This window comes from Aquarana catesbeiana, linkage group LG01 (genome assembly GCF_042186555.1).
Source record: "Aquarana catesbeiana isolate 2022-GZ linkage group LG01, ASM4218655v1, whole genome shotgun sequence".
NCBI classification, from domain to species: Eukaryota; Metazoa; Chordata; class Amphibia; order Anura; family Ranidae; genus Aquarana; species Aquarana catesbeiana.
In genome coordinates this window covers 616,995,565-617,022,780 of record NC_133324.1, presented here as the reverse complement: position 1 = coordinate 617,022,780, position 27,216 = coordinate 616,995,565, and the positions used below count along the sequence as shown (strand labels likewise).

Below are 27,216 nucleotides of genomic sequence, written 5' to 3'. Positions count from 1 at the left end.
CTGAGGTGTGGCGCAACTGTGATCACACACAACAAAAACTGAACTGGGAACTGTCTGAAGGACCTTTCACCCAAAACTGGCATCAAATGAGGCTTGAACATCCATCCTACTGGTAAAAAGTAGAGAATGTGTGAATTAAGGACCAATTGGCTTGGAAATCTGGGAGACAGTTGCCTGATGTGAAAAAGCCAGGAAACTGACAGATTTAGTAGAGCATGTCTTGATAGCAAAGACTGAAACCCAATATCGAAGACAATAAGCTTGGATAATGATCTGTCTGTGCGACCAAGAAATGGTGGAACAGGAAGCTAGGGGCCCTCACGGATGACAGAGTTAATCTTTCTACTGGAAATGGTGGCTGCAAGGTAAATACAAAAGCACAAACAACATTTACACAATGAAGGAAGATCTGCTTCAGATGCGCTGGAGCTAGACAAAGTGAAAGGTAGTATAATGTCCTGGTTGAGGTGAAAGAAACAAATTCGAATCTCAAGGAGTCAATGGTGAATGCATCTACATGAGACACCCTGTAAAAAAAGGTCATAGTCAAAGAATATGAGTCTCTGGAACATGAAGTGTCAACATTTGACTGACCCTTGATGGCAACTAGGATCAAATGCTGATCTAGGCCTAATTGCAAAAAGGTTAGTATTCATCCCATGGAGCATTTCCCGGGTTGAAAGCTTCTTTTCTGGCACCAAGTGAAGTATCCCTTCCATGTGTGATGCTAAACCTTTCAGGTACTAGCCATTCTGGATCTTCAAGTCCCTCAAGACTTTGCCATTAAAGCCAGCAACTATGAAGCAGGATGGTAAACCAGTCCTTCGGATCTTGATGATCTGGGAGAGCCCAGAGGGCATCTGCTAGGAGTCTAAACAGGTCGGAGTACCATATCTATATTAAAAAGGCAAACACCAAACAAAAAAAGGGGAGGGGGGGTGGGGATAAAATGAGTCATCCACTCACTCACCTCAAATATGGTGTGGGTTTGTATACCTCAGAACCAATATCAGAAATTAAACCAGTACATAAAGAACAAACTGTAAAGAAGGGCATTAAATACTACCCAAGTGGTGTGACCTAAAGGATAAATTCACCTTTAAAAAAAAAAAAATAATACCTACATCATACGGACAAATAGTTACACACTGACAGGAAGACTCATTGAGCTACCAGGGTGCTATTGAGAACTACAAGCCAACAGAACTCTGAACGACTGATGCGGATGTGTGGGCAGAGCCCCGCATGGCTACGCTCGTTTCACAAAAGTGACAACTGTCACAGAGTGCAGGGATTGCCGAGCGGCTGCGGCAGGGCAGCCTGGGTGCTCAAAATCACGTACCTATGTGATTTCATGCACGCAGTTTAGGGGGCGCCTTTGCGCAGCTCCCGCTGTGATTGGACACAGCGGTAGCCAATCAGCGGGTCCGGCGGCCGTGATACGCCGATCGTTCACAGGAGAAGGAGCAGCGGTGTGCCGATGTAAACAAAGCACACCGCTGTTCTGTCAAGGAGGAAAAGAGAGAGCTAAGCTGAATCACAATCACAATTCCTTCAAGTGAATCCACTCCCCCCCACAGTTAGAAAGCACCTCCCAGGAAACACATTTAACCCCTTGATTGCCCCTGTAGTTAACCCCTTCCCTGACAGTGTCATTTATACAGGGATCAGTGCATTTTTTTTTAGCACTGATCACTGTATTGGTGTCACTGGTCCTAAAAAGTGCCACTTCAGGTCAGATTTGTCCGCTGCAACGTTGCAGTCCCGCTAAAAATCACAGATCGCCGCCGTTAAAAGTAAAAAAATAAATAAATTCAAAGTCCCTAAATCTATCCCGTATTTTGTAGACGCTATAACTTTTACGCAAACCAATCAATATACGTTTATTGAGATTTTTTTTTTTACCAAAAAATATGTAGCAGAATAAATATTGGCCTAAATTGATGAAGAAATTCGTTTTTTTACATTTCTTTTTTGGATATGTATTATAGCAGAAAGTAAAAAATATTGTTTTTTTTCAAAATTGTCAGCCTTTTTTGTTTATAGCGCAAAAAATAAAGACCTCAGAGGTGATCAAATACCACCAAAAGAAAGCTCTATTTGTGTAAAAAAAAAAAAAAAAGGACATGAATTTTATTTAGGAACAGCTTCGCACGACCGTGCAATTGTCAGTTAAAGTGACGCAGTGCCGTATCGCAAAAAATGGCCCGGTCAGGAAGCGGGTAAAACCTTCCGGGGATGAAGTGCTTAAAGAGGAGCTCAAGTCATAATTGTGTTTATTAAAACTCAGCAGCTACATTTGTCCCAGGATCAAGTACTATGCTCCCTCGATCCGTTTTCTCCACCTGTCTTAAGTCCCCGGCATCTTAACCGTGGGCACCCGGGTTTGACAGCTTGCGGCTTCACAGCCAGGTGCCCACTGTGCATGTGTAAGCCATGCTGCGCATTGTGTATGGTCCCGCAGTCTTCTGGGACCTGTGATGCGTCCCAGAAGACTGCGAGGAGCGCTGGAGAACTTCTGCTCAGATCACCTAGGTGATCTAAGTACCCCCCCATAAAAATAAGTGCCATTTCCTAAAGAGGAGTGAGTAGGAGGCCCTACCATAAAGCAGAACTTCCTCCTTTAGGTGAAGCTCCGCTTTAAGTAGAATGATCCAAAATGTACTGTTTACAATTAAGTTATGAGGTAAAAGATTTCTCAGTATATATGACACAATTGATTACCATCACCTTCCACCATAAAATTGACAACATTTTCAACATGTTCAATTATCTATAAGCCTAAGTGGGGTCAGTACTTGCATGTTCCTCCAAGAAAGGACATATTGCCCAAGTAAAATTTCAGGTGATGAACAAAAGGACTACCACACTCAAAAAGGCTATGTTAAAGAACAAGCAGTGGTCTTAAAATCACTCTAACAGGAAATTCCAGATAGTTAACGTGATATTCCTTGTCAAAAGAGGGCCATTGATTGGCAATTAGTGAAAGCCACCCAGGCTATAGTTATCCAAAAGGTAGAATCAAAACCTACTACATTAACTGAACACTTAAGCCTGTTTTGCATGTTCGTCTCCATATCGAAATGAAGAGGTTACTAAAGTTACAAAAATTCTCGTATGACAGAATAAAAATTTATAATGTAATGTACTTGTATTGTATTTTCGGACGAAAACCGTACTGATTAAATGAAAATCTGGTATTTTTGGGCTTGTCCCATCGGATAATATCGCATGACCTGCCCTGATTGACTCTCAAAACCGGTGTACTATTGATCAGTTTATTGTAAGATCGCTTTGAAAGTGGTGTTTTTTTGTACCGTTTTCTGATCATGTGTACGGGCCTTTAGGGGGTGGATTTACTAAAACTTGAAAGTGCAAAATCTGGTGCAGCTGTGTATGGCAGCCAATCAGCTTCAAACTTCCCCATGTTCAAACTTTGACAAAAAATCTGGAAGCTGATTGGTTTCTATGTAGAGCTGCACCAGATTTTGCACTCTGGTTTTAGTAAGTCAACCGCTTTATGGAAGCAAAGAGTAAATGTTGCAATGAATAGTCCGCCAACAAATACATTTTTGGTGATTAACTAGAAGTGATGACAAATATTTGCAGCATGTTGAAAGCATTGAAACGCTGCAAAAAGGCCACTGTAGGTGGACAGCAAAGACCATCTGAGGTAGATCCCTGTGTCACTTGTGACGAGGAAAAGTACAGAGAAGAGGTTACCTCAAGCTAAATGGCAGGAACTAAATGTGTCACTGCTCAGTCCTTTAGCATTACTCCTTTCAGATGTTAACTGAAAGAATAAGGGATAATAAGAGGTACACCCCTCCCATACTCCGTCCACAAAGCCTATTTACAAGAATAAGTCTTCAGAAACTGTGCGACTCTAGAGTCTGTGTCACAGGAACTGGAGATCGCAGCCAACACAGAACACAAAAGCCTGGAAAGTGGCACAATGCAGAGACAAGTGCCCTTACAAGACATTCCAGGCAAGTCCCGCAAATGTCCAGTTCAGTGGGGTCTAGGTACAGCCTCCTAAGCTGGTGCTGCGGATACGCTAATATGGATTGCGGCATTAAGAGACCAGCTCAAGCAGCATGTAAAAACATTTTAATTAAAGAAAATGAAAGAAAAAAAAAAGACTAGTAAAAATGGTTGGACTTTTCTTGGTAGAGAGAAAAAAAGACTTCCATCTTCTTAGGACACTGGAAAAAAAACTGGAGGCACGCTGAGAAAACGTATTAGACTGTTCAAAGGCTTAGTACAGTATACTACTTAAAGTGGTTGTAAACCCTTACATATACCCAGTGAAGTGACTGGCCTCAGGTAATACAGAGAGATGAAACAAATCCTCCTATACAAGTTTTATCTGTTTATTGCAGTCTTCTCTTCTCTACATCCATTCAAATTCCAGTATTTAAAAGCTTGTCTGAGAGTTCAAAAAAGGGGGCGGAGAGCTGACGTTACACCCTGCAGAGTTCAGTGAGGTGAGCTCTGACAGCTGATTGGAGGGAAGGCACACCCCCTCCACATAGCACACAGGAACAGAGCTGTGAATCTGATAGGGGTCCCTCCCAGTCACAAATTTTCTCTTGGTGTCAGGAAAACTTGTCAGAAGTGATTCATGCTGATAGCAGAGTAATGAAGCAGCATAGAGAAATGACACTTAGGGGTTGATTTACTAAAACTGGCGTGCACAAAATCAGATGCAGCTGTGTATGGCAGCCACTCTTCTTCCACATGCTTCTAACTTCAGCTTGTTCCATTAAGCTTTGATAAAAAAAACTTGGAAGCCGATTGGTTTCTATGCAAAGCTGGAACAGATTTTGCACTCTAGTTTTAGTAAAATTAACCCCTTAGCGCTCTTAATTGAAACAAGTACACACTATAGAGGGATAGTCTTTATTCATATTTCCTCTGAGGTTTACAACCACTTTAAGTCTTTCCAAATTTTGATCAATGAAAAATAAAAGTGTAGTAGAAATAAAAAATAAATATAAAAAAAGCACAGAGAAGCAATATAGGGGCAAAGAAAAAAGTAGGCAATATAGAAAAGCATCACAGTTGGGAATACTAAAGCATAAACACAGAGGTTAAAAAATACAAATTCTTTAGCTGAAAAATGACTTACCAAGGTGGTTTTGCCAAGAACGCAATGTTGCTTCCTCAATAAAAGGCCTGACAACTCCAATATCCACATGTCCTCGATCATTGACAGGAAATGTCACTTTGAACATATCCTCCAGAACTTGTTTCTTGCTATGAATCAACTCTATCCAAACTCTGTTGACAGCTTTCAAGAGAAGCTGGCGCCCTGCAAAACACAGTCTATCATTTTGACGGTTTAGATCACCATCAATATACAATGCATTTGAAATCCCTTTGACACACTTTTACATTACAATGGCTTCAATAAGCAATACCAGGTCACAAATGAATAGTACATGTCAATAAAATGGTTTACACTGGGGCTTATTGTAAGAATTTAATTTCACATTTCAGAGCTTTATTGTAGAGAAAACCAATAAACTTTATATGAGATGCACCATCTGTGAACAGTAAATATGTGTTCATGGGATATATCTCATTTACAGATTAAGGCAGAATTCGTAATTTTGGAAGCTCAGAGGCAAGCACAAGGCCAAACAGAAGGACTGGCAGGTTCTATGCAGCTTCCAACTGGCCAGTTGACAAACTGAGGCTAATTTACTAAAGGAACCAAGAATAGTCGCTTAAAAAATGTGTGAATATTCACTTTAATTACTTATTCATGCAAAAAAAAAAAAAAGAATCCTCTTTACTTTGAATACCCAATCAATACCCAATCAAGTGCAGATGCTTTTCACATAAATTGATTAAAGTGAAAATTCACACAATTTTTTGCATGAAGATTCTCAACTGCTCTAGTAAATCAGCCCAGCTGTCTTAAAGTGGAACTTTACCCATAACAACTTGATAAAAAAATAATGTTCTTTAGCAGGGAACGCACATTAATAATTATGCTACCAAAATTAGTGCTGTATATTGCCTCCAGCACTGCTCCAGTTTCTTTTTGCTGCAGGCTGCCATTTTGTTAAAGCCCAGAGCCCTTGAACAGCATTAAATCATAACGCATAACTAAGACCATCAATTTAACGGTTTAAAAAAATCTGTTACATTCCTGGAATGCCGGAATGTCACATACTCTTGTGCCTTCAACCAAACTGTCAAATCATCAAATGGCTGGAGTCATAACTGATCACATGTGGAGCACCATGCCAGTTGCAGATCAAACAGAAGCAGCTTTCTTGGCTGTAAAGGATAGGAGGGTTTAATGTTGTCAGCAGGTCGGTCTCTACAAACCCAGCAGTGCCTAAAATGCCTAAAAATGGAGAGCAACTGAGCATGTGCACAGCAGGGTGAAACAGTGTATTACTGGATTTTAAACAGTATAGAAACAAATTTTTAATGTTTTACATAGCTATACCTGCAAAAGGAGCCTGCCTGAAGTGATCCAGCAGGACTAAAATTCCACTTTAACCGCTTCTGGACCACCCCACACATATATACTGTGGCAGGGCGGCCCTTCAGCGTGAAATCACGTACCTGTACGCAATTTTTTTTTGGGTTGGGTGGTGCGCATGCATGCCGCTGGTGACAGCTCCCACTGTGACTGGACTTAGTGGGAGCCAATCAGCGGGTCCAGCGAAACCAGATATCCGCCAGGACCCGCCAATCGTCCTGAGGCAGACTAAATTGCGGTCTACCTATGTAAACAAGGCAGATTGCCGTTCTGTCAGAGGGGAAGATGGAGATCTTGTGGCAGGAACGCCGATTTCAAAGCACCCCCCACAGTTAGCAAGCGCTCCCAGGGAACACTGTTAACCCTTTGATCGCCCCCAATGGTAAACCCTTCCCTGCAGTGACAAAGTAGATATTTGCCAACACACCATGGATCGACACAAAGTAGCGTCCAAACGGATTATTTATTGCATATCACAACACAAGGAGAGTGCAATGTGAGGCATGTGAGCGAAAGGGTCCTGCGTGACTCCAAAACGTTGCACTCTCCTTGTGTTGTGATATGCAATAAATAATCAGTTTGGGCGCTACTTTGTGTCGATCCATGGTGTGCTGGCAAATATCTACTTTGCGACATGAACCAGTATCCAGCTGGTTGTTGCTGCAGCACCCAAACTTTGAGAGCTTAACCAGGAGCGTGTGCAATGGGAATATGAAGTATTAATACAGTTTTTTTGATCACTGTATTGGTGTCACTGGTCCCCAAAGAGCGTCACTTTGTGTCAGATCTGTCTGCTGCAATGTCGCAGTCCCGATAAAAATCCCTGATCGTCATCATTACTAGTAACAAAAAGGAATTTTTTTTTTTTTAATTCCATAAATATATCCCATAGTTTGTAGACGCTATAACTTTCGCGCAAACCAATATACGCTTATTGTTTTTTTCTTTTACCAAAAATATGTAGCAGAATACATATTGGCCTAAATTGATGAAGAAATTTTATTTTTTTATTTTTTTATTGGGTAGGTTTTATAGCAGAAAGTAAAAAATATTGTTTTTTTCTCAAAATTATTATTATTATTAATTTTTTTTTTTAAATAAAAACCACAGAGGTGATCAAATACCACCAAAAGAAAATCAATTTTATTTGGGTACAGCACTGCACAACCGCGCAATTGTCAGTTAAAGCGACGCAGTGCAGGATCGCAAAAAATGGCCTGGTCATGAAGGGGGTAAACCTTCCGGAGCTGAAGAGGTTAATGTTAGTCTTTTTCAGCACACTATTCAAGTTCAGACTACTGGTCATGAGCTAATTCCTGAGCAAAGAGGGTGTGCGATCAGATGCAGAAATTTTGCAACATGATCTCTGGTTTGTGTTTACCTTCATAAAGAGTTCGCAATATACCCAATCAATGGTTGAACCAGAGTGAAATGTTTCCAATTGTGTTTCACCAAGATTAGGGCAAGCAAATCTCCTACCACCATTCTCTGTAATTGATATGATCATCTAAAGCTGGGTATACACGTGCTGTTTTTTTTTTTTGTTTTTTTTGCAGGTTGAACAAAAAACAAAAAACTTACAGATCCCTTCATTAACGCAAGCAATGTTGATTCAGGGATGTCCCCCACTGTTCTACTGTATTCTGACAGGGGGGACTTCTCCTGGGAGTGCCAATTGAATACTGGATTTCCAGCATGACCATTCGACAGACCAACTTCTGTTGAACAGACAGGGGCACACACAGACCCAAAGTAGGATGGTTTTTGCTGAACCGGCAGATTTTTGGTCCGTGTATACATTGCTCAAGTGTACCAGATATAAGTCCTTGATGGTTTCAGTGATTTAACAGGCCCCATTCTTTATTGCACATGGATATGCAACAAAGCCATATATGGTTTCTGTGTATTAATAGATTCATTGTTTATTGCTTATTGGAAGTGATTTTTTTTTTATCTGGGAAGGTAATCCACAAATGGCCTATGTGGGAGATATCGTCAGTTAACCAGCCAGCAACACATGGATGATACAAATACATTACCCCATGATTGTGTAAACCTTTTTTTATACCTACTGTCCTCGCACTCCAGCAGGTAATACACTTTGCTGTTGACAAATACAATCATCAAGGCTCCTCTTCAAACAATAATGAGATGTTTAACCCCTTCCCGCCCAGGATAATGTAAAATGATGGCTGGTAGGGAGCACTGTTGGTTGGGGAGGACGTCATATGAATCGTGCCACGGGTTTTCCCTTTGGTGCGATCTGTCATCAGCTGTGTCCACCGGACATGGCCAATCACAAATCACTGTACTGGCCCGCTGCCACTACCATTTGATCGCTGTGGCCAGCCACAGCAGATTACATGACAGTTGTACACAATGAAAGGCTTTGTTACATGCCTTTCATTGTGTACTATTGTGATGAGCTCGGTGATTGGTCATAATCATCACATGGTACAGACAGGGCCAGTCACAGCCCATCTGTACCATGGGATTAGCTGTGGCTAATCACAGCTCTTCAAAATAGTAAACACTCATTGGGTAGTTTTCATGCAGAAAAAAATGGTTGCTTATAACTGTAAGAGAGAGAGAGAGAGAGAGAGAGAGAGAGAGAGAATACTTTTTTTTAACATACTGTCACCAGTGTCTCTGATCACCCATTATATGACAACCCTGTACTGCACTGGTAACCATATGTAATAGAGTTGCAAAAAAAAAAAAATTTTTTTTAATTTTTCATTTTCCAAACAATTGTGACAAAAAATTGCAACTTCAATAAACTCGCCATGTCTCTTACTAAATACCTTGGACTGTCTACTTTCCAAAAGTGGTCATTTGGAGGATATTTGTACTGTTCTGGCATTTTCGGGTCTCAAGAATTGAGACTGTCAGTAGGATTGATAAATTTTCAGATATATACCATAGTTTGTGGACTCCATAACTTTCCTACAGACTAAATATTATATATGGATTTAGATTATTTTCACCAAAGAAATGTAGTAGTATACATTTTGGCCTAAATTTATGAAGAAAGATTATTTATTTGTAACATTTTTATAACAGAAACAAAGAGAAACATGTTTTTTTTTCAAAATGTTCAGTGTTTTTTCGTTTATTTAAAAAAAAAAAAATAGCGGGGATTAAATACCACCAAAAGAAAGCTCTATTTGTGTGAAAAAATAATAAAAATGTCATGGGTACAGTGTTGCATGACTGCACAATTGTCATTCAAAGTGTGACAAGGCGGAAAGCTGAAAATTGTCCTGGGCAGGAAGGGGATAAATGTGTCCGGTATTGAAGTGGTTAAGTTTCATAAATGAGGTCAGAGGCATGAAAAAAAAATCAGTGTGGCTGTTTCCCAATACTAGGTTTTCTATTATTAAAGTAGAACTATATAGGGGGCGTGGCCGAGCGGGGAATGGAGTAAGACGCACAGTGCACAGCTCCGCCAGGAATCCTGACAAATCCTCGAAATATCACCGCCATCCTGATACATAGAGACTCGGCTCTTAGTGCACTGTGATCCCCTGACTGTCAGCTATCCTCGGAGGGGTAAATCAGCGAAGATACAATGGCCAGACGCGGACCGGCGGCACGAACGGCACTGGACACCCCTGGCCAAGATGGCGGCCTCCCGCCCCGCACAGCAAAGGAGGCTGCCCAGCGCCTATTTGGCATTAACTCTGCCCAGAGGGACCTCTCGGCAACTCTCATGCCTGATCCTGGGGAAGCGCTGCCGGAGGATGTTATGAGCTCCCTGGATGGGATCCCTCCTCAGCTTGCAACAGCTTCTGCAAATGTGAGTACTCTCCCACATTCCTCCAATATGGCCCCCGCATCTCTGCAGCAGGACACTGACCCTGAGCCCACACTGAGGGATATCTTTGCTGCAGTTACATCTTGCAGCTCATCTATAACTGCACTAACTGGGGAAGTGAAAGGTATGAAGGGGGAGATTTCATTAATAAGGCATGATATGCAGAAGCTGCGCGAACGCACATCTGCTTTGGAGGGCAGACTTAGTACATTGGAGGAGGAGTGGCAGCCCTTACAGAGGGATGTGCGACATGTGACATCAGTGGCGTCTGTGAATGCGGCCCGATTGGAGGATATGGAAAACCGCCTGCGCAGAAATAACGTGCGGGCGGTCGGTATTCCGGAAAGAGCTGAGGGCAAAAACCCGGTAGCTTTTATTGAATCTTGGCTGAAGGACACATTTGGCAGCACCGTATTTTCTCCTATGTTTGCGGTTGAGAGGGCCCACCGAGTCCCCTCAAGGCCACCACCACAGGGAGCTCCACCGCGTCCTTTCCTCTTTCGGCTGCTTAACTACAAGGATCGAGACGCCATCCTGAGTAATGCCAGAACAGCTGGGAACCTGAAAGTGGACAATGCTACGGTCTCATTATTTCCGGATTTCTCCGCGGAAGTACAGCGGCAAAGATCCAAATTCACCGATATCAAGAAGAGGCTAAGGATCCTGAATCTCCAATACTTCATGTTGTATCCGGCAAAATTGAAAGTGATTGCTAATGGCACGTCCCATTTCTTTGAAAACCCCAATGCTGCGATGAACTGGTTGGATAGAGAAGAGCGTGCCTTAGCACAACGCCCTGCATGAGTGCGGTTTCTCTTTTCTGTACGGCACCTTATTCAAGCGGTGCTCTGTTGAAATTTGATTCTTTCTTTTTCTATTATGGCGGAGTTGGCTTTCACACCCCCCTTTTTTGTATTTTTGCAGAAAATATTTTTTCTACTTTTTGAGTTATTATTTTTTTTCATTTTTGCACGTCACTTTTATATGCTGATACTTCGGCATTAGTAACATACTGTTTCCAATTTTGTTGGTGCAAGATTTGATAATAAATACATGCCCCTTGGGCTACGCAAGAGCCCCCTCTACAGAGTCCTGAGAGGACTGAATTCCCCACGTTGGGGTGTATTATGGTTATGTACGGCCATGTTGGTCAGACACTTTGTTTTTTTTAAGGGTGTGTTCTTCCTTTTCCCCTCTCCAGGTGTGACCCTCTTCCCCCCACGGGTTGGACGATTATATGTCTGTTTAACTCCCTTCATACTTATACACTCCAAGCAGTGGCGGGAATTGATGTGTAGGAATACTGTGGTAAATAGGGCAGGCTGGATTGTTTTACTATCTGAAAATAGTACTGTGACACAAAAAACATGTGGCTCCTCAGCCCTCAATTTTGCCTATAAAACAGATTGGAAATGGCGAACCGAGGTACTGGGGGGTTAATGCTCCTTTCTTGGAATATTAGGGGACTGGGGGAGAAAACAAAACGGAGTGCAATGTTTAAATATTTAGCTCGAATGCAGCCGCACCTGGTCTGTCTTCAGGAGACTCACCTGCAGCTCAATTCGATTTACATGTTGAAATCATGTAAATATCCTACTCAGTTTCACTCGGTGCACTCCTCCTACTCCAGGGGGGTGAGTGTACTGATCTCTGGGAGGATATCTTTTGAATGTCTGCAGCAGAGGATTGATGGGGATGGCAGATTTGTGTTTCTATTGTGTAAGCTCAATGGTTATAGGTGTATTGTTGCGGCCATGTATGTTCCTCCCCCATATTCCTCAGACCCTCTAAAGAAATTTGCCCAGTTCATAGCCCTATATCCTAATACCCCCGTTCTAGCATTGGGAGACTACAACAATGTGTTAGATACACACTTAGATAGAATATCCTTAAATTCCAGACAAAATGGTCGCTCCCCGGGTACTACCTCATTTGCACTTATGCTTGCTGAATTGGGTTTGAGAGACGTGTGGAGGGAGAAGCATCCAATGGAGAAATGTTATTCATGTAGATCGAGCACATATGGTGGTCTTTCACGTATAGATCTGGGCCTGGGCAACACTGCCCTGCTGCAGAGGGTAGTGGATTCCGCATATGAACCTAGATTACTTTCTGATCACTCTCCCTTTTGGGTGCGGATAGACGTAGGAACCCAGGAGGTTAAACCCCTCTGGCGGACTAACCCATTCTGGCTGGAGCTATTCCCAGAACCGGATGGGATAGCTGATGCCTTGGGGGAGTTCCTACGCTTCAACAGAGGATCCGCGAGCGCGGCTGTTGTGTGGGACTCTCTGAAGGCGTTCCTGCGAGGATGTCTGATCAGAGGAATTAATGGAGTGAAAAGGAGATCAGGAGAGTGGGAATCCAGGGTTAGAGAGGATTTACAAACTAGAGAGCAGAAAATGATTTCAGACCCATCCCAAGAGAATAGGGAGGCATGGATTGAGGCTCACTCATTATACAACTCAGTAGTCTTATCAGCGGCCGAAAAACGGAGGTTCTTCCTACAACAGGAATATTATGAAGAGGGCGAGAGCACGGGTCATCTCCTTGCCCTGCTGGCCAGGGAGCAAAGAGACACGGCTTCCATTCTAGCTATTAAATCGGGGACAGGGGAGACTTGCTCCGGGACAGCAGACATTATGCAGATATTTTATCAATTCTATATGGACTTATATTCCTCTAAGACTGCGTCTAGCTCCGCTGAGCTGGATGCATTCCTACAGAATTGTCCCTTCCCTCAAGTCTCGGAGAATGAGAGGAGTATGCTAGATGCTACAATAACTATGGAGGAATTGGCTGAAGCCCTCCAGGGGGCTAAGAAGCATAAGTCTCCGGGCTCGGATGGATTGCCTGCTGAGGTTTACAAGAGATATAGTGATATTTTACTTCCACCACTGCTGCAAGCTTTTTCTGCGGCAGAGGAGGAAGGATCCCTGCCTGATAGTATGCAAGAAGCCCTCATAGTTGTGATCCCTAAACCGGGTAAGGATAAACTTTTACCGGATTCATACAGGCCCATATCCCTCTTAAACCTAGACGTCAAACTTTTAGCACGAGTACTGGCAAACAGATTGTCCGGGGTGATAGGGAAGTTGGTGCATAGAGACCAGTCTGGGTTTATACCCACTAGATCTACAACTAACAATATTAGACGCCTCTTTGTGAACCTGCAGACCCCAGTGGATAACCCTGGAGGTAGGGCCATATTATCCTTGGATGCCGCTAAGGCTTTTGATAGTGTGGAGTGGCCCTACCTCTGGGAGATCCTAGCTCGTTTTGGCCTGGGTGACAGGTTCGTTAAATGGGTTAAGATTCTATACTCAGCTCCTAGAGCAAGGCTCCGCATTAATAACTCCCTTTCCCAGTCCTTTGCGTTACACAGAGGCACTCGTCAGGGGTGCCCATTGTCACCCCTGCTGTTTGCTTTGGCAGTCGAACCGTTGGCTATCATGATCCGTGGTTCCTCTGAGATAGTGGGATTCTGTAGAGGCCTCTCAGAGGAAAAGATCTCACTGTACGCCGACGACGCACTGCTGTAGCTGGGAGATACGGATAGATCTTTGCAGGTACTAATGTCACTTATAATTAAATTTGGAGGATTCTCAGGTTTTACAATAAACTGGTCCAAATCTATTATGATGCCTATAGACCCCATTATTAAACCCGTGCCCCAGGAGGCAAGGCAAATCACCATCGCTGAATCATTTCGATACTTAGGAGTGGTGGTGACCCCGGACACCTCTAGGTATCTCAAATTAAATTTGGAACCCCTGTTGAAGAAACAAAAAGAGAAATCCCTTAGCTGGTGTAAACTCCCCTTATCAGTCGTGGGGAGGATAAACCTAATAAAAATGATCTGGGCCCCGCAACTATTGTACGTCACTCAAAACTCCCCTGTGTGGATCTCTAACAAATGGTTCAGGAAAATAGATACACAGATGCGGGATCTCATTTGGAAAAGAAAGGGTGCTAGAATTAGCTTAAACATTCTACAATACCATAAAGACAGAGGAGGCCTAGCGGTACCACACCCCAAATTGTATTTTTTGGCCTCTCAACTGCAGCAGTTGATGGGGTGGGGGGATGATGATATCTCAGAAGATCCCATAATAAGTTTAGTGGTCCGTACAAACCCGGACTTGAAGGCCAGCTCCCATTTAGAAATGGACCTCCCCAGCTTACCCCCAAATTCACCTACAGCGGGTCTTCTTAAAAAAGTATGGGGCGCAGTTCGGGGGGCACTGAAGGTTGTCGGCCCCTTGGAGTGCACCCCCTTATGGGATAACCCAAGATACCCAGAACTTAATAAATTAGAGGGCTTTACCCTGTGGAAGCATAGGGGAATTTGGTTTTTCTCACAGTTATATGTGGGGAATATATTAAAATCTTTTGCGCAATTACGTTCGGAATTTGCACTCCCCAATAGATGCTTTTTTCAGTATCTACAACTTCGACATGCCCTACAGACCCAGAGTCGGGTGATCCCCGTGTCTGTAACGTCGTCCCCACTTCTGAGGGAACTGCTGCATGCGAAGGTTAGAAAAGGACTGATATCTACAATATATTCAGTGTTGCTCACTTCCAATCAAGACCATACCTCCTTAAAATGCAGAGCTAAATGGGTCATAGATATTGGTGACATTGATGATGAACAATGGGATATGGTACTGGAATCAATCCCTAATACATCCATCTCAGCGTCTCATAGGTTGTCGCAGCTGTTTATTTTGCATAGAACCTATCGGACGCCAACTAAACTGTTTGGTTGGGGTCTGAGAGATTCACCCCTGTGCCCAAAATGTAAAATACATCAGGGTGACCTCATCCATATGCTCTGGCGGTGCCCGAAGCTTAATAGATACTGGAATGAGGTCATACAGATTGTATCCCGGTTGGCGCAGGTGCCAGTGCCCTCCACTCCTCTGGTGTGTTTACTAGGTGCGATTGATGAGGAGATGTACCAGAGGGGAATGTACATTATGCTTACCAGGCTATTGTATCTGGCTAGAAAGCTTATAGCTCGACACTGGATGGCGCACACTGTACCAACGGGAAAGCAATGGATTGCACATGTAAACTCACTCCTAATCAGGGAACAATTAGCTTACCGTCATAGAAATGCTGGTAATAAATTTGAAAAGATATGGGAGCCTTGGTTGTCGGACCCAGCTCTTGCCCCCCCACAGCTTGTGATGGATAGACTGTTACGAATTTAGTTTGAGGAATGTGCAGCAGACGGGGGGGGGGGGGGGGGGGGGGGGGGGAGGGGGAGAGGGGATCGCGCCCTACAGTTTTATGTTAGGTATGTTAAACACCTGTTGGTATTATTCAATAGTAGACAAAGATGCAGTATAAAAACTTTTATTCAGATGTATGAAAATTTGCACTGTATAATTTAGCTTTTTCCCCCTTTTCTTTTTTGGTTGGACCTTGATTTCTGTAATCCTTACGGTAATCTGTATTATCTTTGTATGATCATTTTCTGCATCGGAAATAAATAAAAAGTTTTGATTAAAAAAAAAAAAAAAAAAAAGTAGAACTATAGGCAAAACTTATTTTTTCATTTTGGATAGAGTAAGGGTTATAACCCCTGTCAGATTAATTCATTCAATTCTCCATTCTCTCCTCCTCCATTGTAAAAGAAAGGGGAAGGCTCACCCATGTAAGCAATACCACACCATTTACATTTGTGATCACTCTGATTGGTTATCACAACAATCAGGTGGCACAGAACCACTCCAAGCTTTGTATAATGACAGCACCAGCAGCAGCTTTGTGCAAGTATAAACACATAGGGGTACATCAATCTGCCCTAGTATAAGGGCACGTTCCGGGTGTTTCGTTATAACCACCAGTTAGGTGGAGATAAGGATGTAACCCTAACAAATGTACTTTCTTTTTTTTACATACCGTATATACTTGAGTATAGGCTGACTGAATATAAGCCGAGGCACCTAATTTTACCACAAAAAACTGGGCAACATATTGACTCGAGTATAAGCCTAGGGTGGGAAAATGCAGCAGCTACTGGGTAAACAGTGCCCATTTGCAGTCTAATTGTGCCCATCTGTAGTCTCACTGTGCCCATCTGCAGCCGTACCTTTGATTACTAAAACTTCACCTGTCAGTGGTCATAATGTTATGGCTGATCTGGTGTATACCCCTTTTAATCCATCCGAATGCTCCACGAGAGGCTGCTACTCCTCCACATTTCATGTTGTCAGTGAATAGATTTAAAACATAAGGCAAATGTTGGTTTTTGTATACATGTATTTATGCAGACTAGCCGTACCTTTCATTACTAAAACAGCGTGAGTCTCCCGCTGTGTTATGCAGTCTGTTCGGCCATCCATTGTAACAAAGCCCCGCCTCCTATTAGAGGCTGGCATAGCACACTGTGTAAGTTATATTTAAAAACTAGTGCTGTAAATACTGAATATTAGCTGTCTTGAGGCCGATTTACAGCTCCGATGGAAGTCTTCTGCGGGAGGGGCCATGAACTCCCTCTGACATCAGCCAGGGAGATCACGTGGTCGCTCGAGTCCTCAGCAGAAGCCATCCATCGGAGCTGGAAAGTGGCCGCGACTCACGTGACCAGCCTGAAGACAGCTGAAATTCTGTATTTACAGCCCTTGTTTTTAAATACAACTTACAGAGTGTGCTATGCCAGCCTCTAATAGAGAGGCTGGCAGTGACAAATTTAAGATTTTAATATTACAATAATAGTGGCGGGGGGGGGGGGGTGAGGCTGGGCCAGAGACAGACAGAGAGGGCGCTGACAGGGAGGAAAGAGGGGGGTGAGGGGGAAGAGTGGAGAGCTGGCAACCTGTCACAGAGGGACGCACTTTGACCACGGTGATCAGGGCAGAGCTGCCCTGGTTATCGTGGTCTGTTTAGAGAGGGCACACAGGAAGTGGTAGGTTTAGGGCTTTTTTTTTTTTTACAGTTTAGAGGGGGGCAGATTACATAGCACAAGCGCTGTGCTATGTATCTGCTTTAAGGGACCCGAATCTACATATTTTTTGGGGAGGTTAACATTTACATTTAATTTGAAATACATCTTGCACATAAACTGTACAAGGAAGTTCATTCATCTGTAGAAATACAATACACACAAAACTTTTAATAAAACTATCTTCTATGCATTTAATTAAATAAGGAAATATTTGTACCCACAGATGGCATTCATTTTACCTTCACTTATATCCTGATACATTCCATCTGCTTCAACGTCTGATGGCATCATTATGTGCCAAGTGGTCATCCTGGCTTCTGCTTCCAATCCAAACCCATCAGGGTTACTGCAATGAATCACAGAATAATATTTTTGTGTTTATATATTGGCTTCAAACTTTTTCAGCATAGCAAACTGAAGTTTTTGGTATCATCATGGTCATGTTTCTATGGAAACTAGAAAGTATTATACTTTGCTGTTAATTTAGTTTGCTTGCAACTTTGAATGCCAAGCTTACACGCGGACACTGCCGGTACTTCTTTGAATCATGGGAAGCAAAGGTCTCTGACATGCCATGAACAGTTTCATTCAGCACATTATAATTCAGAACACAGACCCTTCGAAAACAATGTAACCTGTGTATTTTATTGCTATGGTTACACATTCTGGCATAATCCAGGACTGCATATGAAAGACCAGCAACATCTTACTTACTGTGCTCTTATCTTCAGAAAAAGGAAATACTAATAGTTTACAAGATAATAAAAACATGGGCCTGCAAAAATATGCAACACCACCAATATCCACAAAATAAAAATATAAATTCAGATTTCAAAATACGATTTAGCAAACATATTTGTCCATTACAAATGAAAAAAAAAAAATATATATATATATATATATACTTAAAATCATGAAAGATCAGATGCATCAGTGGCTAGAGACAAACACTGGCACAGCATATAGGGGCTATACTCCCACAAATTGAGGCATAAAATCAAATTAAGTATCAGTGTAAGGCCTAGAATTCTAGGATAGATAGATATATATCTATATATCTATCTATCCTAGAATTCTAGGCCTTACACTGATACTTAATTTGATTTTATGCCTCAATTTGTGGGAGGATAGCCCCTATATGCTGTGCCAGTGTTTGTCTCTAGCCACTGATACATCTGATCTTTCATGATTTTAAGTGACTCAGCACCCAAAGAAGCTCCCGAAGCAGCGGTTCCCAGTGAAACATGTCAAGCTATTAACTGAAGGATACATTATACATTATGTCATTGAAAGCCAGAAATTTTTAATTAGTATGTCCTACTAAGGGTGCTTTTTAGTCAACACTTTTGTCACAGAGTTTAGTGTTTTAATCATGTATCAAATTGATTAGTAATCTTTTATATTATTTTGCCTTCCTGTGCCTATAAAGTTCATGATCTTTGTCATTGTTACTAATGCTCCATAATTAGGACATGGCACATTTTACAATCACTGGGTTCCCGCACTACCAACCAGCGGTTGCCCATAGGATAAATCCTTAATATTTTAGGGGAAAGGACAACTGAGATATACTTACCTGACCCGTCTCCCTCCTTTGCACAAGATTGGTTCGGCTCCCCCCACGCTCCAGTGGTCTTGAAAATGTACTGTTCCTGATGTCCACACGCTCCATTGACAGTCCACCGCTGGACCGTGGGGGAGGGCCGTTTTCTGGAGGATCAGGCTAGTATGAACTTTGCGCTCACCCCTGAAAAAGCGAGCAGTTGACCCATGCAGTGCGGGCACAGCACCACTGCTTGAGGGGAATATTTTTTTGCCTGGAGCTTGTTGGGCTTTGAAGTGTACCTAAATTCAAAAAGTAAAGATTTCCTATGTTATAGGCAACACGTAAAACCCCTTTCACACAGGCTTTTGGATCAGGTCTGCTTGTCAGTTTTTCAGGTTTACTGTTGGGAAGCTCCACGTGCCACATAGGTCTATCAGGTCTATGGACAGGTGGATGTAAACAGCTTACCTTTAAATCCGTCCAGGTCTGGAAAAATAAAAGGAAAAGAACTGTGTCCTTTTTAATTTTTCCGGACCTCTGTTTACATTTGGCAGCCCATAAATCCAAGACAGGTCCCCAACAGTCTGCTGTTAAAATGTGGACACACATGAATTGGGCACAGATATCACAAAAGTGATATTCACCCCATTCTACCACTTTAAAGCAAGCATGTGTTGAAAGAAATATGTAGGGAGGCATTGCCGATTTTCTTCTGAAAATGCTGGTTCTGACCCTCTGCATTCCATACTTTCCAAGTCTCAGATATAGAACCAATATGTAGGCCAAACCATTCAAAATAAGGTCCAATGTTCTCGTCGGTATGTTTGTTCCAGCTCAGGGATCCAACAGGGCCAGAACAGGCGGACAGTTAGGAAGCATAGGTCAGCAAATGTTTTACTCCTAAATTTTAGGTTCAAATACAGGTAGGTGATATAAAACTAGAGGGAAGCAAATCCATGTTCACATTAAACATCAAATCATCTGCAGGGGACATGAATATGGAACTCCAGCCTACAAGGTAAAGAGGAACTATGGTCATTTAGGGCCAATTAACACTGCAATGCTGTGTTGCCGACTAAGCTAAGGGGTAGTGTGGTGCACGATTAATCGCACTGCTCCCTTTTGTTTATTTGAAGTGTAGAAAGTGAAGTGTAGCTTTATTTGAAGTGTACAAAAATGTACACTTCATTCAATGTAATGTCCCGCAGCGCCATGCAAGTCTGCATTTTTGTGCAGCGCTAGGCTGCATTGCAGTGTGAATGGGACACAAAGGAGACAATTGTTTCCTGTGTGTCCATGCGGTAACAGACATTTTACCATGCAGTAAAATGTCTGTCACCACACATAGTGTGAATTGGCCCTGAAAAAGAAAAAAAAGTCAGCAGCGACAAATTCTGTCGCTGCTGACTCTTACTAAACAGACACACACCAGTCCAGTGCTGTCTTCGCCCAGGCTGGTTCTTTGATGTCTTTGGATCCCCAGTGCCATCATCTTGACTGTAGGAGCTGGTTGTGACTTCCTGCTGTTTCACAGTCGGTTCCGCCATTGTGCATGCACGAGATTGTAGTATAGCAAAGTGTGGCGCTAAGTGATTAATACTCTACGTGTACTTCATTAGGCAAAAGGGTATACCCCAGTTGAAGTCCCATAGGACGAAACGCGTCGGGTCGCTTTGCCTGTCTTGCCACTATTTGATTTAAGCGCTTTTTATACTTGGCTCCCTTTAATGGAATCAGAGCTTGTTTTTATTGTCGTGTTTTTAATAAAAGCTCATAATTAGCCGATTCACACTATGGGGAGTTCCTCTTTTTCTTAATACCTGCTATATTTGAGGATTTATCTCCAACACATGAAGCTGGATCCTTGTGAGCAGTTCCCCTTCCATGCCATGGACATCGATTACTGATGAAACCAGAGAAGTTCGTTTGGTGAGTGTTGCAGCCCTCCTCTATGGTTCGCTGCCGTGGATAGCGGGCCACCTTCCCAGCCGTACTGCAAGCCTGTTTTGACTCCCAAGCCGCTGGCTAGGGAGTCCACCACTGTCGGTAAGGGTGTATTTGCCTATCCTATCTACACATTTGTTTTACCTCAGATCGTGTGAATGCCCTTCCTGGGTTCAAGGATCCTATACCATTCATCCTGGTCGTTGCCGGTCATTCCAGCTATAGACCCATCTGTGGTCTTATATCCATGTTGGACTTGTGGTTTTATTAGCAGTACACAACTTAAGCTAGACCTATTGGTTCACTGAGACTTTGAGTGTTGATAATTTACACTTTTTTAGCTATTCACTATCACTTCATTGTCACCATTATTGTATTCAGTTATCTATTTGGTTATCCTTATTTTTTGTCCCATACATTTAATAGTGAGATATTATTTTGTTAGGAATATTGGTTTATGAGTAAGTAATATATATGTAACCGTTCTCCACTTTTTTATTTTCATTGTTCAGTATACAAACACTTTATGTGTTTTTTGTGCTTTTCAGCTCGTCACTTTAGTACACAATTCACTAAACATAATTAAAAAGAAAAAGAAAATATATTTTTCTGTTAGGGTCAACCAACAGTCTTTATATTAATTTTTTTTGTGTGTTTCATTAATTTGGTTCATTTCGCATACTGCCTTCCAGACTGACATTCTGTTTGGTTTTGCCTAATGAAGTACACGTAGAGTATTAATCACTTAGCGCCACACTTTGCTATACTATATTATTTTGCAATTTGTCTGATTGTTGTGTTGGCTGCTTCTTAATTTTTTGGTTGGCGCATTATTATTATATTTTTTGATGCACGAGATTGTGCTGTGCTTTCAGACTGGTCCTGCAGCCTCCTGGGATGTAACATGTCTCAGGTGGTTGCGTGGACAGGGAGAAGGACAAGTCGAGCTTCCATTATTGGTTAGTGGGTGCACGTACCTGTCAGAAAAATGTACCTGCTCCCAGAAAAAGAAAAAAAAAAATGAAAGAGGAGTAGGGGAGGAGGATGAGCACAATGTTTACATTCAAGTGAAGTTCCATTTTAAATGCAAAGTTAAAATTCATGTACAGCATGTTTTAGCTGAAAAAGGATTTGCATTTCTGTATAGCCAATACTGTATTTTGTCACCAGCCTGGCTGTACAGTGTGGCATATGTACAAAATGCTGGCTTAGCAACATAGCTTCTTATGACACATCCCCATCTACAAAGATTTGGCACAACAGCCACCATCTTAAAAACCATCGATTCATAGGGTCATTACTGGTGATCGCTGGTAATCCTGCAGTGAGCCTTCTGTTAGAAGCAGCATGGCAGCGATACATAAAGGCATAATTTTAATGTCTAGGTTGGCTGGTTAAATAAAAAGAAGCAATTTGGTCTATTTTGTGCTTACAACACAAACGGTTTTGTCTGAGCCATTTAAAAAAACTGATATACAGGACCAAGAAAAATGTCAGTAGTAATGAGCTACAGAAATCCTTTGGCAACATATTCATTTCATTTATTCAAGTTCTAGGTCATAGTAGAGACTCATGACTGATGGTATCATGTATAAATGCGCACAGCATGGAGAGAATAGCTTACCTTCCTGTGTAGAGGTTAATCAAACAGTGAGCTAAGCAGGCAATGAAATCCTGCTCGTGATTCCCAGGACCCAGAATAAGGTTTCTATTCACAGTGAGAACCCGCAGAGAATCCAGAAGAGCCACTTGCTGAGGGACAGTTTTATGTGCTCTTGAGAACTGGTATAATACAGTCCGATTTAGGCAGTTATATATAGTTTCGAGGGACAAACCTTGAGATCGTCTCTTTGACTAAAGAAAACAAAAACAGAAAACTGCAAATGAGTCACATTAAACTTGACTAACATTGCATCCGAATTTTATCTAAGAAGTTGCTAGGTAAAATTTAGGCGCAGGAAAAACAATAAATTGATCAGTAAAACTTGCTCCAAAAAAAAAAAAAAAAAAAACACATTCTGACTGCAACCATAATTAAATAGATTTCATGTTAAAGGAAAAAAAAAAAATTTCCCTAATTCACATACCTAGGCAGCTCTGTGTGTTACTTAATCCTGACCCCTGCACTCTGATAATTACTTATTCCGGAGCCCCATGCTATGTGTGTTACGCCCTCTTGAGCTCTTCGCTTTGTGTATTACACACTCCTGAGATCCACGCTGTGCATTACACACTACTATGCTTCACGCTCTGTGCTTTACGCCTTCTTCAATCCGGCTCTCTGCAAGTTACCCACTATTCAGCCTGTGTATTGTACACTCCTGGGCTCTGTGTATTTTACACTCATATCCCCAGAGCCCGGCACATTATGCGCTCCTAAACCTTCACCCTGTGCGTTATGCACTCCTGAGCCCTGAAACTAGTGCATTACTTACTCCTGAGCCCCTTGAGTTACCTATTCTTGCACTGTTCATGTTACCTAGTTCTGAGCTCTGTGTGTCATATTTGACCCAGAGCAGAGTAGGCTTGTTTTGTTTTTGTTTTTTTTACCATATCCCTCAGAATAGTGTGCTGCATCATTGCCCTCCTCAGGATTTCCCCAAGTCTTTTGCAAAGACCCTGCCTGGCTCTATAGATGAAATTGTGACCAAGGCTTACATTGTCTACATGCAGCCCGACTTTTTACTTCAATATGCATCCTTCTATTAGCCATTGAGATCACCTATCACATTCCAAGGGACAGGGATGAATGGCAATCATGAAAGCTCTGAGCAACTTTTCCTAGATAGAGCACCCCAGGATTTCACGCTACTTGTGCCCTTACCACACAATGAAATATCTTCCAATGCTGGGATCTTAGTATTTTGCCATTTTAGCACACAGAATCCTGGTGCAGGAGGTGAGACTGCACACTGTGCCTTTGTGGACTTGGGAAAGACAATCACTTTCTGTATCTCCTGCACCAGGAGCCTAAACAAGAAAACAACAGTGCTCTGATATAATGTACTACATGTACAGGCACCCTGAGATACCTGCAACCCACAGATGGACCCATCTCAGCAGCTGTAATCCATGCAACAAGTTTGCCATAAATGGGAATTGGAAGTCAAAACAAAAATGTTGCCTGAACAGTGCCAAAGGATGGGCTGTCCTTTACACCCCAACTTTCATTGTCTGCTCCTGGCTGTCTACTAGCATTAATTCTATATCTGACAGAATCCTCACCCTAGCCTAAAAATATGAGGGTGCAAAAACGCAGATGTTTTTGGTCCTTTCCAGCAGGGCCCTCTCTCTTAGGTCACTTGCAAGCTCATCCACACACGTACTGAAGAATGGGAAAATATGTCTTAGATTAAGCCCAGGTTCACACTAAGCTGCGGAAATGAAGCCGTGCGAGTTTAGCTGAACTCGCACGATTTCACTCCCGAATGTCAATCCCAATTTCGCCCGCGATTTCAGAGACATCTATGTCAGTTTCTGCACAGATGTCAATGTAAATCGCAGCCCGAAATCGCAAAAAGTGGTACAGAAACTACTTTTTGAAATTGGTGCGGCGCTGCAAATGCAGCGTCGCACCGATTAGGGTGGTGCAATTGCCGCTGATTTGACATGTCAAATTGCATGTCAAATCGTACCAATGTGAACCAGGGCTAAATGGTAGATTAACTGAACATTCTATCTTCCTCACAGCTGCAATGGTTACTGGACAGTACTAATAACTCATCAAATGACTTCAGGTGTTGCTTGAAGTCCCTATTTAAACAGATTTAATTTGATTTGTCAAAGTATTTAAAAACGGTTTAAAGTTTCTAACTGTTTGCATGTTAAATGAATAGTATATACCGTAGTATCATTGGCTTGCCCTCACCTGTGAGATGAGCTGGATGATACAGTCAACCACTACTTTGGAGTCTTTGTTGAACATTCCTTGCCACAGCTTATCCACCACTCGCTGAGTGAAATAAAACACATTGTTCACCAGCACCTGATAATTACCACCAGTAGTCACTGGTAAAGAGGCATCCTCCCCTGTAAAAAGACACAAGCATAAACGTAAAGCAAGCAAGCAAATAGTGTACATGTACAGTAAGAGAGACATTTTATCATCTAAATTTATAAACATTTTACAACATAAAAATGTACAAAATATATTATACTAAGATACTGTATACGAGATCCTTAAAGTGACGATCTAAAGTGAGTTTAGGGGTGTCAGCACCCACAAATTTGGCATTTATACTGTTTTCATGTATATTAGAGTGTGCATCTGTCTTTTTCTCTGAACTCAATGACAGTGTTTACCAGGACACAGAGGGGATACTTTTTCCCAGCGGGGACACAGACAAAACAAAAAACAAAATAGAGCTCTAGTTTATCCCTACGCTATCCAAAACTAACACAAAAGTTTTTGTTATACATACACTTTAAAATGGTACTAAGACCAAAAACAATAATGTAATATTGCAGTTTACAAATCCTTAGATGTGGTGGTAATTAGTTTTCTTTTTTTTTTCAGCTTTTTTTCCTTTATTTCACTTGGTAATCCTGCCAGTAACACACTTCCTGCCTTAGGGTGTCGGCATTCTGAATAAAGTAGTAAATCAGCCACATTTGGACAGCAGCTTTGTCACTGGTGAACAGAGAGCAGTACACACGTACCGAAATTTGGCCAGTTCCTACTGAACCTGCCTAATTTCAGCGCGTGTATACCCTGCTCTAGACTAGCAGACTTAGATGGCCTTGACTACCAAAATAAAGCTGAACTCCAATCACACTTTAGAAGCAGTTGCAGAAAAAAAAAATGTTTCTTTAGGGATAAAGATTTTACATAAACGAATAAAATGCTGATCATTGTAAGCAACCCCATCAGTGTTAAAGTTTAAGACGTTATAAGTGCTATTTTGTCTGACAGCTTGGTTTGTTAAAGGACAATGAAAAATAACAGACTTACGACAGACTTAAAGCGGAATTCCGGCCAGGATAATTTTTTTTTAAAAGTCAGCAGCTACAAACACTGTAGCTGCTGACTTTAAATAAGTACTTACAGTACCTGTACTGGGTGCCCGTGATGTTGGCCGCCCGAGGCCGACCCGTCCCTCGGCTCTCGGGTCCCAGCATCGCCATCCTAAGTAAGGGAAACAGGCAGTGGAGCCTTGCGGCTTCACTGCCAGTTTCCTACTGTGCATGCGCGAGCGGCGCTCTGTGAATGGCCCGTGGTTTTCTGGGAACACACACAGTTCCCAGAAGGCAACAGGGCCGCTCATTGAGGAGCTGGACACGCCGCGGAATAGGAAGAGGCAGATTAGTTGGACTGCCTAGCAACAAGGGTTCAGGTAAGTTTAAAACATTTTTTTTTTCAAATTTTTTTTTTTTTTTTAATTATTTTACGATTTTTCATGCAATTTTTTATTTTAGGGTGGCCCTCCACTTTAAGAATTTGTGAGCTGCAAGTTTTTTCATTTTTGTTATTGAATTTAATACTATTTTAAATATGAACAAATGCATGAAAATGTATAAAAAGGTATGAAAGCAGACTAAAATCTTTATACATGTACCTAGGAGAACATCAGCGGCTAACAGGTGGTCCATCACGCTGTCCAATATGTAGGTCTGGAATTCCTTCTGCTGAGCTCTCGTTGATCTTTCAGGGGAGGACTGAAAAACAGTAGTGTTAACTCAGCTTTAGTAAGTTTGTGTGTTATTGTTATACACTTTTTAGTACATATCTTTTTCTGCACACATTCCAGATGCTACAGTAAATAAGCAATGCAACTAAAAATCAGAACTGGCACTTCAATTATTTGTTTTATATGTCTATTGATTTCTAAAGAAGCGCATATAGTACACCCTGTTCTGCTAGTCCTGAACTGGACTGATGGTTCCTTTTATTTGTTCTCCTCAGATAAATTACAGTAAGGATTGCCAATTACCTAATATGACCCATTGTACTCTAAAAAAAAAATTAGAATAATGTTTAATTTTTCATAGGTAGACTACCAAGCTGCAATATGAGATATATATAAAAGCACATGGTTGGTCTTGACATACTATAAAAAATCTGCACACTTATACTTCTCTTATACAAAACATCTGTTTCTTTTACCAAAGGGAACAGAATAGAAACTTTATTATGACAGGATAAGTTTTAGAAAGCATTATTCTTGTATTTTTTCCCAAAATTTAATTTTGGTCAAAGTACAGAATATGAAGGACCTTTTCATCTGTCTGCTTTATACTGTATATATGAAATCTGTGCTTCTATGTAGCCTTGGGTACAGTCTACTTTCTCTTGATAAATGGAAAACGTTTGCACAGAGAAAGCAAGGCTGTTGCAAGCAGAGAGCTTCAATCATTTTGTGTACCCATGTGGGAGATGGGAGGGGTGACTCTAGCTAAGAGTATTTTATACATTTTAAGATAAGAATACCATAGCCTAGAATGTAATCTAT

The 27,216-nt window shown here is 41.8% G+C and overlaps 1 protein-coding gene across 4 annotated transcripts in view; it reads right to left on the bottom strand.

The window, feature by feature from the left end:
* The window catches only part of WDFY3 (WD repeat and FYVE domain containing 3), a 370,646-nt gene that overhangs the window by 69,949 nt on the left and 273,481 nt on the right, over positions 1-27,216 (bottom strand). For all 4 annotated transcript variants that reach the window (XM_073600175.1, XM_073600184.1, XM_073600201.1 and 1 more), the window contains 5 exons: positions 26,323-26,422; positions 24,636-24,796; positions 22,392-22,621; positions 17,517-17,623; positions 5,132-5,314 (listed from right to left, as the gene is read on the bottom strand). In XM_073600175.1, coding sequence (XP_073456276.1) covers positions 5,132-5,314; positions 17,517-17,623; positions 22,392-22,621; positions 24,636-24,796; positions 26,323-26,422 — 781 coding nt within the window. The remainder of the gene's footprint in view (positions 1-5,131; positions 5,315-17,516; positions 17,624-22,391; positions 22,622-24,635; positions 24,797-26,322; positions 26,423-27,216) is intronic.